This window comes from Chinchilla lanigera, unplaced genomic scaffold (genome assembly GCF_000276665.1).
Source record: "Chinchilla lanigera isolate Chin_1 unplaced genomic scaffold, ChiLan1.0 scaffold00061, whole genome shotgun sequence".
Lineage (NCBI taxonomy): Eukaryota > Metazoa > Chordata > Mammalia > Rodentia > Chinchillidae > Chinchilla > Chinchilla lanigera.
This window is the reverse complement of record NW_004955462.1, coordinates 10810947-10823126: the sequence shown is the minus strand read 5'-3', so window position 1 is coordinate 10823126 and position 12180 is coordinate 10810947. Positions and strand designations below refer to the sequence as shown.

The 12180-nt window shown below is 50.6% G+C and overlaps 2 protein-coding genes across 3 annotated transcripts in view; both read left to right on the top strand.

The window, feature by feature from the left end:
- Positions 1-7631, top strand: part of Uck2 (uridine-cytidine kinase 2) — a 109869-nt gene extending 102238 nt beyond the window's left edge. For both annotated transcript variants that reach the window (XM_005398245.2, XM_013521374.1), the window contains 2 exons: positions 2479-2527; positions 4110-7631. In XM_005398245.2, coding sequence (XP_005398302.1) covers positions 2479-2527; positions 4110-4249 — 189 coding nt within the window. In that variant the 3' untranslated portion in view covers positions 4250-7631. The remainder of the gene's footprint in view (positions 1-2478; positions 2528-4109) is intronic.
- Positions 7632-9924: 2293 nt separating this feature from the next.
- The window catches only part of LOC102030612, a 51800-nt gene continuing 49544 nt past the window's right edge, over positions 9925-12180 (top strand). Inside the window, exon 1 of the mRNA XM_013521366.1 lies at positions 9925-9958. The gene's annotated coding sequence lies outside the window, so the exon portion shown is untranslated. The remainder of the gene's footprint in view (positions 9959-12180) is intronic.

The following is a 12180-nucleotide window of genomic DNA, read 5'->3' as shown; positions in this document are numbered from 1 at the left end:
TCCTTCACCTCACTGTGTAGCCCAGGTTGGCCTTGATCTTGAAGTGATCCTCCTGCCTCAGCCTTCTGACTGCTGGGATTATAGGTGTGTGCCACTATGCCTGGCTTTGTTTTTGCCACTTTCTGAAGTAGTTCTGGAAGTCCTCTTTCATGAGTGTCTTTCTAAGTTGTGATGAAAAGAATGGTGAATGCTGCTGCTGGGTACCAACCAACAGAAAGGCAAAGTCTTGAAAAAATATTCCCTGTGTGTCCTCATCTACCCCGTTCACTGGGCCTGGTACCACGTGACTTCTGGCTCTTTCCCAAACTCAAAACGACCATGTAACAAATGCTTTGAGTTGATTGAGGGTGTTGAGCCAACCATGACAGCACAACTTAAAGACACACGAGAGTTTCCAGAACTGCTTCAGAAAGTGGCAAGGAAGACGGGATAAATGGCAATGTGTTAGTAATTTTTTAAAAATGAGACATTCGCCGTATTTTTAGATCATACTAATGTTTGTTAAGATCTCAGTGACACACAGATAGGGAGGGGTGGTTAGGGCTTCAAACCTGGTTTTGGATAAGGTTGTTTGGGAAGACTGGAATCTGGGCAGACCTTCAAAATAGGCTTATGGGAATTCCAGGCTGTGGGAATTCCTCTGTCCTACCAGTCAGGATTTCTTTCTTCTTCTCTTGGAAGAGTATGTTTGGACCTGGCTGTGTTTCAGGCTGTTAGTAGGCTTTGTGTCAAGCCGTGCTTGACTTATGTTTCTGATCAGGGGCAGGTGGACTTTCTGAGCCAGCCAGAGCAGTCTTGCCCCATGTCCTGTGGTTTGGGTTACAGGAGTGGGTTTCTGGGAAGAGGCTGCTGGAGGGTAAGGGGCTGCGAAACTCTTGCCATCCACGGAGCTCTCTGAGGAGCTTCCTGCTCTTTTCTCCTTAATACTAAGAACACAGAGTGGATTCACATTGCGTTTCGTCTTCTCCTCTACCCGTCTTCTGCTATCTCACGCAGCTAGAAGGGAGCAGTAGGTTCTGCACAGATGTTTCCTGGGTAGTCTCTGCCTCTTGCTGCCACCTGCGTGCAGCTCCTCATCCCCGGGATTTAAGCTTTCTTCTGTGTAAGCCAGGAGCTTGGCCCTGACAAATGTCCACAGAGTCAAGCTGAGGCTGGGCCTGATGTAGTCGGATGTGTGAAGTCCTGGTTGGGGCTGACCCCGCAGGGAGACATTGGGCCTGGTTGCTTGGGTTAAATGTCAGGACACTTATAAGGAATGGCCCCCAGCGTCATCTCAGGAAATTAAAATAAAATAAATAGGCTGGGGATATAGCTCAGTGGCACAAGTGCCTGCCTGGCAAGTGCAAGGTCCTGAGTTCGATTCCCGGTACCAAAAAAAAAAAAAAAAAAATTAAAATAAAACAAATAAAATGCACACAAAAGAAGGGCTATTTATACACCCAGTAGATTACTTTTTAAAAATAATCCAATGTGGATTACTTTTTAAAAAATCTACCCTGGGGCCTGATGTGGTGGTGCTCGCTTATAATCCCAGCACTCTTGAGAGGCTGAGGCAGGAGGATTGTTGTGAGTTCGAGACCAGCCTGAATTGCATAGCAAGACCCTGTCTCAAAAGGAAAAAAAAAAAAAAATCTTTACCCTGGGCCTAGGAGTGAATATTGTCACCTTTTTTAAAAGTCCAGGCTTAACTAGCCCTCTGTTAAGTTTTTTTTTTCTTGTTTGTTTTTTGATGGTATTCGGGGTTAAACCCAGGAGGAGCTCGTGCGTGTCAGGCAAGCGCTTTACCACTCTGCTGTGTCCCCAGCCCTTTTTATTTTAAGACAGCGTCTCACTGAGTTTGGTTGGCCTGAAAGTTGCAGTCCTGCCTCAGCCTCTAACATAGCTGGGCTTAAACTGTGCATGACCACACCTGGCCAAGTTTGGGCTTTTCCAATTTATATTTCTCCTGGCGTTAGAAATACCTACGTGTTTGGGTTGAAGATCATATTCTGTCTTCTAGTGATGAGTGAGGAAATGAGGTTAAGCTATAGGAGCTCAAAGACCGGCATTAGAGTTCAGTGGTAGAGCACTTACCTGATGTGTGTGAGGCCCTGGGTTTGATTTCCAGCACTGCAAACAAAAAGATGCCCCAAAACCTTATGAAGAAACTGATTTATTATAAACAGGATGTGAGTGGATAAAAACATAGGACTGGTAATTAGAAATTGGTTTCGATTCACCTGTCGGTTAGGACCACATCCTGACCCCCATTCCTTATTGCTCTGGCCTCCTTCCCTGCCTCCCTTTGCCCCTCAGCTCTCAGTGGGACAGGGCACTTCCTTAGGTGACCCCCTCACCACGCGCCAGTTGCTGGGGTTGTAGCTGAAGTCTCAAACTGTGCCAGAGGCGGCTAGCCTCTCCCGCTTTACCTGGGTGCAGGGCGGGGTCAGGTGCCTCTGAATCCCCACATTCATTCACTGTACACATCTTTCTCCACAGACAAAGAAGTACGCGGATGTGATCATTCCTAGAGGTGCGGATAATCTCGGTGAGTCCCCTGGGGGGAGGTAACTTCCGCCCTTGTGGCCATCAAAGCTTCAGGCAGGTTGTGGTGACCCAGCTGGGCTCTGTGGCCTGTGGCTGTGAGCCAGTAGGGCACTTCTATCCACGTGGCTGCCCTTGGGGACAGGCCCCTGGGCTTGTGCACAGAGGTGTGTGGGGACGGGTGGGAGAACATGTGCTCCCCCAAAAGGGAGTACTAGGCTGCCATTTGCTGTCACCACCTAGTGGTGACACTTGGATAGTGGGGTCTGAGACCACCTTCCAGCCAAAGTACACTTCCTGCTTTCACTAATTCAGGACCATCTGCTATTATGCCCCACCCCTGCTTTGGAAGGGAGCTGGTTGGTGGTAATATTGTGTTTAGTTAAGCGTCTTGGCTTGTCCAGGAAGTGTGACTATTGCTCCCTGGCAGATCAACACTGCCACAGCATCTTCACACATTCTCTGTATAATTTGTTTCATTTTTTCCTCCTATAAAAAGTGCATTTCAGCCAGGAGTGGTGGTGCACACACTCTGGGAGGCTGAAGCAGAAGGATTAAAAAGTTTGATCCCAGCTTGGTGAGGCCCTGTCTGAAAGTTAAAAGGGCTGGAGTTGTAGCTTAGTGCAAAGGCCCTCACCTGGCTCAATCCACAATGTAGAAAGAAACAAAAAAGTATGTTTATTTGCTGAGGTGTTTGCAGGTTCATCACAGTGATTAATATTTCACTGTATATCTTTAGAACAAGGACATTCTCATTCAAAACCATAGTGCAGCCAGGCGTGGTGGTGCACACCTCAATCCCAGCGCTTGGGGAGGTGGAGGCCTGAGGGTCGCTGAGTTCCAGGCCTGGCTGGGGTGTGTACTGAGTTCAAGTCCAGCATGAAATACTTAGTGAGGCCCTGGTTCAAAGAAACCAAACCCACCCAACAAAACCACAGTGTAGCCATCAATTTCTATTGATGCCGTTGAGGTATTCTCCTTTAACCGGGAGCTATCCCTCTGCTTGTCCTTGGTTTTCATGGCACCAGGGTTTTCTTTCCAGCAGTTTTTGGTTTTTTTGGGTACTGGGGATTGAAATCAGGACCTCATGCTTGCCAGGCAGGTGCTGTGTGGCTGAGCTACATCCCCGGCCCCAGCACCGCTGTTTTAAAGTGTCCACTGTGCTTGTTGGGTGGCCTGGCCCTCCCGTTTGGTTTTGTCCTGTTTCCCTTGGCTGGATTCAGCCTGTGCAGTCCGGGTGGACATGGTACGGTGTCTTCCTGTGTCCCATCTCGCAGCCCTTGGCATTTATTCCACTCTTGATAATGTTGAGAGTGACTGAGTAGTTGAAATTCCTAGTTTATTTCTGAGGCTGATGCAAGACAGCTCTGCCCCACCTCTTAGAGAGGTTGCACAGGTGGAAACAGAAGCTGTAGGTTTCTCCTTGGCCCAGTCGGAGGCCCAGAGTGTGGAGCGAGTTGTCCTTGAGTGGCCATCACCCCGGGTCCTGGGTGCCCATCCATGCGGACTGGCCCTATGCCCACTGCCCTGCTCGGGTCCTGCGCGCTCCCTTCTCCCCGCCCTCACCCGCTGCTCTCCGCCTGCAGTGGCCATCAACCTCATCGTGCAGCACATCCAGGACATCCTCAACGGAGGGCCGTCCAAGCGGCAGACCAACGGCTGTCTGAATGGCTACACGCCTTCGCGCAAGAGGCAGACGTCGGAGTCCAGCAGCCGGCCGCATTGACCCCCGCCGGCTCCGAGGAGCACCGTGCGCCTGTACATACCCTTTCCCAGGACGTTGCTTATTTAAGAAGACACCGTGGAGATGACACGCCTTTGGGGTGGTTTTTTTTTTGTTTTTTTTCCCCCCCTTTATTCCTTTTTGTACTATGGAACAACGAAATCAAACAGAACTTGATCGTGACCTTAAATGACAAACTGTGCCAACTACTACTGGTGATGCCTAATTATGACTCCAACATGTAACCAGTTATAAATACATATTATATATAGATATATATATAGAGAGAAGGATCTATTTTTGTGTAAATGTACAAATACTGTAAAGCTGTTTGCCGTAAGTATTTCGCAGGGCCTGCGATTGTGTGTTCGGGGCCTGGGGCAAGAGTGGCGTTGCAGGGACCTGGTGAAGTATCTGGGGAGAGGAGGATGATGCGGATACGATGGCCGCGGGCTGGAAACCCCCTTTGCCTCCCCTTGCAGTTGGTGCTTGATGTGCCGATGAGGGACACTCTTGTCTTTTTTTGAGTTGAAGTTTAGGTAAGATCTCAACTCAAAATTCAAACTCAGGGAAGAGGCCCACTGAGGAGAGCAAGTCTTCTGCGTCCCTCCCTGCCCTGCTGCCCGCGACCGGCCGCTTGGACAGCTCTGTGGCTCCCTCCTTACTCCGCCTCTCTGTTCTCCTTCCCCGGCCGGCCTTTTAGGGAAGAACTGGGGCGTTGGGGGTGGAACCAGACCTGCTCGATGTCCTCTGGCCTCCCAGGGAAGTAACTGACCAGAGCCCTCGGGCATTCTCCTGTCTGATGGAACACAGGGCGGACCCTTCGACAGGGCACATCCAGTCCGTGCTGTGATTGGGGACATCTGCTAAACGACTGCTGGTAGAGCTGCTCATGGGTGGCAGAGGAGCTCTGGCCATGTGAGGGACAGTAGCTTTGACTGCCCGTGACCTGTGGATTCACAGTGGTGTGTACCTTTCACTGGGAACTGTCAAGTCACCACAGGGCCGAGCGATTGACTTAATCACAGCTTCACCATGTGAATATGGTGACGGCCAGGTTGGGCGGGGGAGTTAGGAAAAGAAAACCTTTCTTTTTTTTTTTTAAAGAAAACCTTTCTTTATTTTGAAGCATGGGTCCCTAAATTGGAGTCTTAGGAGGAAAACATTTAGGGATTTGAGGTGGAGACTTCCAGCTCTCTGGAGAGCTTCCTGTCAATGGGAGCTTCCTGACCTTCCGCTAGGAGGGGTGGAGGGACTAGGGGGACGGACGAGGCGGGGGAGGTCTGATGGTAGAGTCCCAAGTTTCAGTTTCTATCCGCAGAAGAGCCAAGGGTTGTCGTGTCAGTGGTGACTGTCCGGTGTGTGGTAGCCCTCCGCCTTCGTCACTCCCCTTGGCTGCCGCCTCCCGACGCTCTCTGGAGGGCCTTCTCACTGTGTGGCTCTTGAGCCATCTGAGCCACGCGGGTAACTGTGACTCCAGTCCTGGCTGGTCACACTGAGCCTCGCTGTCAGACTCGGTGCCCCATCCAGTTTGATTCCTTCTTTCGGGATTTAATTTGTCTCCAAATCTATTTTGCTACTTCAATAAAGTCAACCGTAGTCCTCAGCTAGAATTTTGCTAGCCCGGGCCCTGCGGGAGGCTGTGCTCCAGGTCCCGATGGCTGTTCCCGGGGGCGGGGCCAGTGGTGTGGATAGGCGCCGGCCGGCAGGCAGCCCAGTGCTCACCGAGACTGAGCAGTCTGTCTGCCTCCTGTCACGCTGTGCGCCGTTCTGAGATGAAGGGGGGTGGAGGCCCGGACTAGGACCCCAAGGACACAGGGCCCTGGGCCTTGCCGGGCCCTCTGTGCCGGGGGACGCCCACCTCAGTCTGGGGGCGCCTTGGCCTTCAGTGGGTCGCACGCTCAACTTTACTTGAAGCTCCCAGGTGCCAAACCATTTAGTGCCTTGGCTGTCTGTCCCACTGCCTTGGAAGAGGGATTCTTCTCATCTCTGAGCCTTTTCTCACTTAACTGCTTCCTCATTTGTCTACCTGTGGTGTTGGGACCAAGCCCCCAGGATCCTGAGGAGCCCGCTCCTAGCTTGGGATACAGCTCCAGGGCGGCCTGATCCCTGCTGCCTTGTGAAATGACCGCCAGTTCTTGGTGGCTCAGCTGGACGCTGCGACACTGCGTCTGGGGAAGGGAGGACAGGAGGCTGGGAGGCTCTGCCCCTCCGTGGAAGCCCAGCATGTGAGTCCCTTGTGTGTCTGCACTTGAGCTTTCACTAGGAGAGACTGTGTCAGAGTCTTTTAGGAGTCTCCGGATCTCCGGCGCCACTAGAATGGGAGGGGGTGTAAAATGAGACTGGAAGCCATATTTGCCATCGAGGCACTGCCGCACAGGAAGGAGGTGCCAGCTGCAGGGCGGGGCAGTGTTGGCCGCTCTTGTGTGGGAATCCCTCGGCTCCAGAGCCGCCCGCCGGTGCTTGCTTCCCCTCCAGGACCAGGTGTCCTGGCCTCACTCCCCACTGTGCTGATGCCCCTTCTGCGGCCTGAGTTCCTTACTTGGGGGCAGCCTGAGAGCAGGATGAGCAGAGGCAGGACTTGGGAAGGGTGTGAGTGTTATGACCTCGGTGTCCTTGGGAGTGGACAGGGCAGAGAAGCAGGGGAGGGAGGAGTCTCCAGTGCGCAGGTGTGGGAAGTTGTCTCCTGCCTCTCCTGCCCTTGGAATTGGATCCTTGTTGACAAACGCAGGGTGGATACTAGGCTCTGGAGGCCACTGGCTCAGGCCGGAGGCCTCTGTGATCCCCGAGCAGCTGGAAAGTGGGGAGGCTGAGCCAGGTTGGTTGGTATTAGCTCCCTTCCTGCCCTCCTGTAGCTTGATTTAGCAACCTTGACTGGGGCCAGCGCCTGAGAAGCCGTTGGAGGGAAGGAGGCTTTTGCGGGGAGCTGTTTCCGCTGTGGAGTCTGTGTGTCCGTGAGGGATCCCAGCACCAGGGAACAGGCTGGTGTGGGCAGGAAGCTAGGACTGGTCCCAGGCTGCAGGAAGGGGCAGCTTTACCAGACCATTACCACCCTGGCCCTTGGAGTGGAGCAGGAAACATTCAGGTGCCAGACAAATCCAGGTTGGGACAGGCACAGCTGGGATGGAGCCTTTCTGCCTCGGGGCTTCTGCTGCCCTCTGTCCCAGGTGCAGGGGACAGGCATGACAGACCAGCCATGTGATTCTTCCGGGCAGTGGGTGCTGCCTCGGGATCGAGTTGAGCGGCTAAATAGACCTGGGCTTTTCTTTCCCTTTAAGATGCTTGCTCTCCCACCCCTTTTTTGTTGCTTTATCTTTATTGTTAGTAGTTACAGAAATGACCACGTGCTATGTACTTGCTGTAAATAAAGTCTGACTGAAAAAGATCCAGCTCTCGCCTTTTTTGTGATACTGGGTCGGATGCAGCCCTGAGCCCACTGGCTGAGGGGACCCAGCTGTGGAGGCAGGGCTGTGCCTTGTCCTGGCAGAGGACGCACGGTCACAGCCTTGGGGAGGCCTCGAGGTCCTCGGGGGTGTGTGGGGCTGACCCTGGCCTCCGTGGAGCCAAGATACTGATAGGATTATACTTCTCAGCAGGAAGAAAGCTTGGGCCAGGGGTTGGGGGGCTGTTGGTTCTCGGGACATCTTGGCTCTGTTCTCCTGTCATCTGGCTCCTTCATGTCTGCATGGAGAACAAAAACACTTAGGTGAAGTAAACCTGCAGAAGAGGGGTATGCGATGGATGGAGGAAAACACATCACAGCACACAGTTTCCAGCTGACATCGAGCTCGCTTTGTACACCCTGCAGTGAATGAATGTGTACGTGGCTCTCCTTGTTTTTAAAGGACCTAGGTCATGTACCACCAGGGCCTTAAAAGTAAGTGTCCTCACTGCAGCATGCGAGCTCGCGCCAGCTCTTTTTTGGCTCCCCTGTCACCCCCGTCCACTGCTTATCCGACACACAGTGACCCTCTAAAATGAGTACAGCTCCTTCCAGCCATTCCTGCTACCTGGCTAGGAATTGAGCAGGTCTTTTAACAGCACCTGCTTGCAATGGGTTGCTGACATTTAGGTGCTGCTACATTTGACACTATCAACTCTACTCTCAGTTACTGTCCTGGGAGTCACAGGGCTTGCCTCGGGGCACAGGTCATGTGAGCTGTTGCTCAGCCGTGGTCCTGGGTGGTGGTCCCCCTCTCCCCTGTCTGCCTGTCCCATGAGGGCCACCTCTGGGCCTGAGGCTTGGTTTGCTGTCCTTGGTGGTGGGGATGGGGTGCAGGCCAGGGATGCTCTGACTGGGTTGTATTGCATTGATAGTATTCCTTAGTTATTGCAGGCTGATCAGGCCCATAATCTCCCAAATGAGTGGATGGTGGTGGAGGCTTACATAAATGAGACAATTGAAATGATTTCAGGGCTCCAGGAGGGTTCAACCCTATCACAGACTTTGAGGTTCTCTGGGCTGACACACAGACTTCTCTGAGCGGTCCGTATTTATTAGGTTTTCAAATAAAGGAGGTGGGTACTGAAGAAAATGCAGTAATCTCGGCAGGGCTTGGGAAGCTCATTATGGAATTCTCCAAGTCATACTTAGGTTAATTTAGAAGAACTATGTTATCTCCATGAAGGCCTTAACTGGCCTTCACTGCAGCAGTGAGATGCCTGCCGCTACAGCTTCCTCTTAGCTAATGGGGGTTGGAACCAAACGTCCTTGGCGGTGACCTTATCTTGTCCTTTGAGGCCTTGTGGCTTCACACCATTACAGGCCTCAGTAGGGACCAGTGACTCACAAGTGAACATGGAAAGCTAATGGGTTAATATAAGTCCTGCTCAGAGCTGCTTCACAGTGGTCTCCATCATTGCTTTGTGCTCCCACTGTGGGTCACATTGTGTTGTGAGCCAACCTCTGCTCCAGAGGCAGGACACACTTTTTTGGTGCTGCTTTAATCAAGTCATCAATGGGGAGATTTAACAGAGACCAGCTATGCTCTACTTAGAGGCCTTCATTATTTTTACTTCTTTGTGGTACTGGGGATTAAACCCAGGGACTTCACACTGCATCCCCAGCGCTTTAATTTTTTGTTTTGAGACAAGTTCTCACTAAACTGCCCAGGTCGGGCTTGAACTCACAATCCCCCTGTCTTAGTTTCCCAGAGTGCTGGGATTTCAGGTATGCATCACTGCTCCTGGCTGAGGTTTTAAATACGGGGCCAAAAAAGAGGTTGAGGCGTAGGGGTGGGCTGCTGTGAGAGGAGGAACCAGGGAGAGGGGTTTGTGCCATCTCATGCTGGGGATGTTTAGATTCCTGGCTGTTTTCTTCTCTCCGTATCGGTTATGCAGATTAATGGGCTTCATTTTGGCAGATCTGTACACGCACATAACCTACTTTAGTCAGTCACACCCCAACCCCAACAGAGTTTAGTAAGATCAGTTTCTGGGCTGGGATGGTAGTTCAGTGGTGGAGTGCTTGCCTAGCAAGTCCAAACCCCAGCATTAATGGGGAAAAACGATCGTTTTCCATACCCAGAATGAAATAAAGCCACTTGCTAGAGCTTAACATGGATGCTTCTGTTTTTCAGTAAATTATGAACTAAAAGAAGCAGACAAAGGAGTCAGATTTGAGCTACGACTAAGCTCTGACCGTTGTTCTCATTGAAATGGGATGGAGGTAAAGGTGGAAGGAAAACCTGCCTTACACAGGATTTCCCTCAGGTGAGTCCGTGGCTTACCCTCTCTCTGTCCGGGCTGGAACTGGGGAGCCCACAGCAGTGGTGTTCAGTGCAAGGTTCATTGAATTCTGACTGCCCGGGTCCAGGGAAAGCCAGGGTCCGTCTGCTCGAATAGCTTCTGTGCCACGAGTCTGTCCTAGGTGATTAACTGTGGGTATTCCAAGGTGCCTCCTCCTGAATGCCATCTTCTGTCCTCGAGAGTTGTCCCTTTATTGTAATAGTCACAGTCGACCTTTGCTGTCTTTGTTACACTTTCTCATTAGCTTTAAAACAGTCCTGCAAAATGTAGAAGGTGTGTGCATCTTCTGGTTTTACCAAGTATGGAACGGGTTGAACTCAGAACAATTGCGAGGACGCTCCTCTAAGGTGGCCTAGTGCGTGCCTGCCACCTAGTGGTGGGATCCAGATTGCAGCAAGACGGTTGCCTTTGAGTTGCCAGACTAAGGAAATTTGCTTGGCTACTATGCTCTAAAATAGTTGCCTGGGTTGGGCTATAGCTCAGCGACACAAGCGCCTGCCTAGCAAGCCCAAGGTCCTGAGTTCGATTGCTGATACCAAAATAAAAATAAATAAATAAATAAAATAAAATAAAATAAAATAAAACAGTTGCCCTAGCACCCTTAGAAGTTTAAGATGGGATTTTTATTTTTGTCAGAGTCCTAGCATAAAAAAAAACATAGAGTCAGATACTGTGTCCTCTGCTTCTACAGAGGTAGCCTGAGGGCAATGGGTGTGTCTTCAGTGGGGAATTTTGAGGGCTGGGATCCCGAACACTCGGGGTCACCAGCACCCTGGCTGATAGGTGTGCCTCATTGTTTTCATTTTTAATTGTTTTTTGTTGTTGCTGTTGTTTTTTGGTACCTGAGACTCCTCTAATCTACACAAGGACCCCTTCTCATAATAATGTTTTTGCATATATGAAATAACATCCAAAAAAATCAAAGGAGACATTAAATACAGGTACCAAAATCTAAAGTGCAAATCTGTGATATAGTAATATATGTGTTGCTTGATTAACACATCAAATAACAAGGTTCAGTCGACAGGTCCAATAACCACTATTGTGTGGTAGCCATGAGCGTATTGGATTCTTCAACAACCATGTGTATGGAAATCACCATGATTTCCACTGCTGATGAGTGCTACTAATAACCCCACGATGTGTCGCCTATGAATTACCTTCGTAATGGAAGGAAACGCTAGCTTTCTTTTAGAGGCTTATGAAAATAGAGCTGTCAGTTTTCAAGTTCATGGATCACCTTCAGTCCTTTGTCCTCCAATGAAGGACCCCCGGTCTAGATCCAAATATTCCAAGTCACCTGGTGACGAAGGTAGGCTGGAAGCGTCCCCTTTCCTGTGTGTCTTGGGAGCTGGCCAGGGGTGCTGGATTTCTCAAAAACAGCTGTACCACCCTGGCCAGTGGCGGCAATGAGGACCGCACATGTAATTTAGCATGAAATGAGAAAAAGCAGATGAGATGAACTTTAATATACTTTTATTTATATATTCAAAATACTATTACTGTTTCATCATATAATCAGCATAATAATTATTTGTGAAATAGTTTGCATTCTTTTTTTTTCACAGAGATTTCGACATCTATTTTGTACTCAGAACGTCTCAGTTTGGGCTAGCCACATGTCAAGAGCTTACTGGTCACATGGTTGGGGGCTGTCTCACGGGGCAGCACAGCGGGTTGCTATCGTTAGGTTTGTGTTGTGCCGGGGCTGCGCAATGCTCCCTGTGCATGAAGGGGGTTCTGGGGACAGGAGAGAGGAGGGGACTCTCCCAAGGTCATGGTTACCTAGCTAGAAAGCAGAGTCTTGGTCAGTGCTGGTCTAATGGGGTACTGCCATCATGCTGCTCTATGCGAAGGACTTTGTCTTTTCAGCCCTGAGGCCAGGGAGGGAAGACCTGACTCCGGAGGAGAAGCCCAGCCTTGGGCCCCTCCAACAGGTAGTTAAGAACAAGGTTGGATGCATGGCTACAAAAGCAGAGCATAGGGGCACCTGGAGGGTGAAGGGCTTGCAGGACAAGCCCTGGGTCATCGCATCACACACAGAATGAGCACAATGCATGAGGACAAAATGAATCTCTTTTTGAGAAATTCAAGGTGGAGCACATTAAAAATCTGATTATTCCACAGAGGTCAAAAGGGGATGATTAGGAAATGGAGGGTAGAGATGATTGGTGATCTCAGTGTTC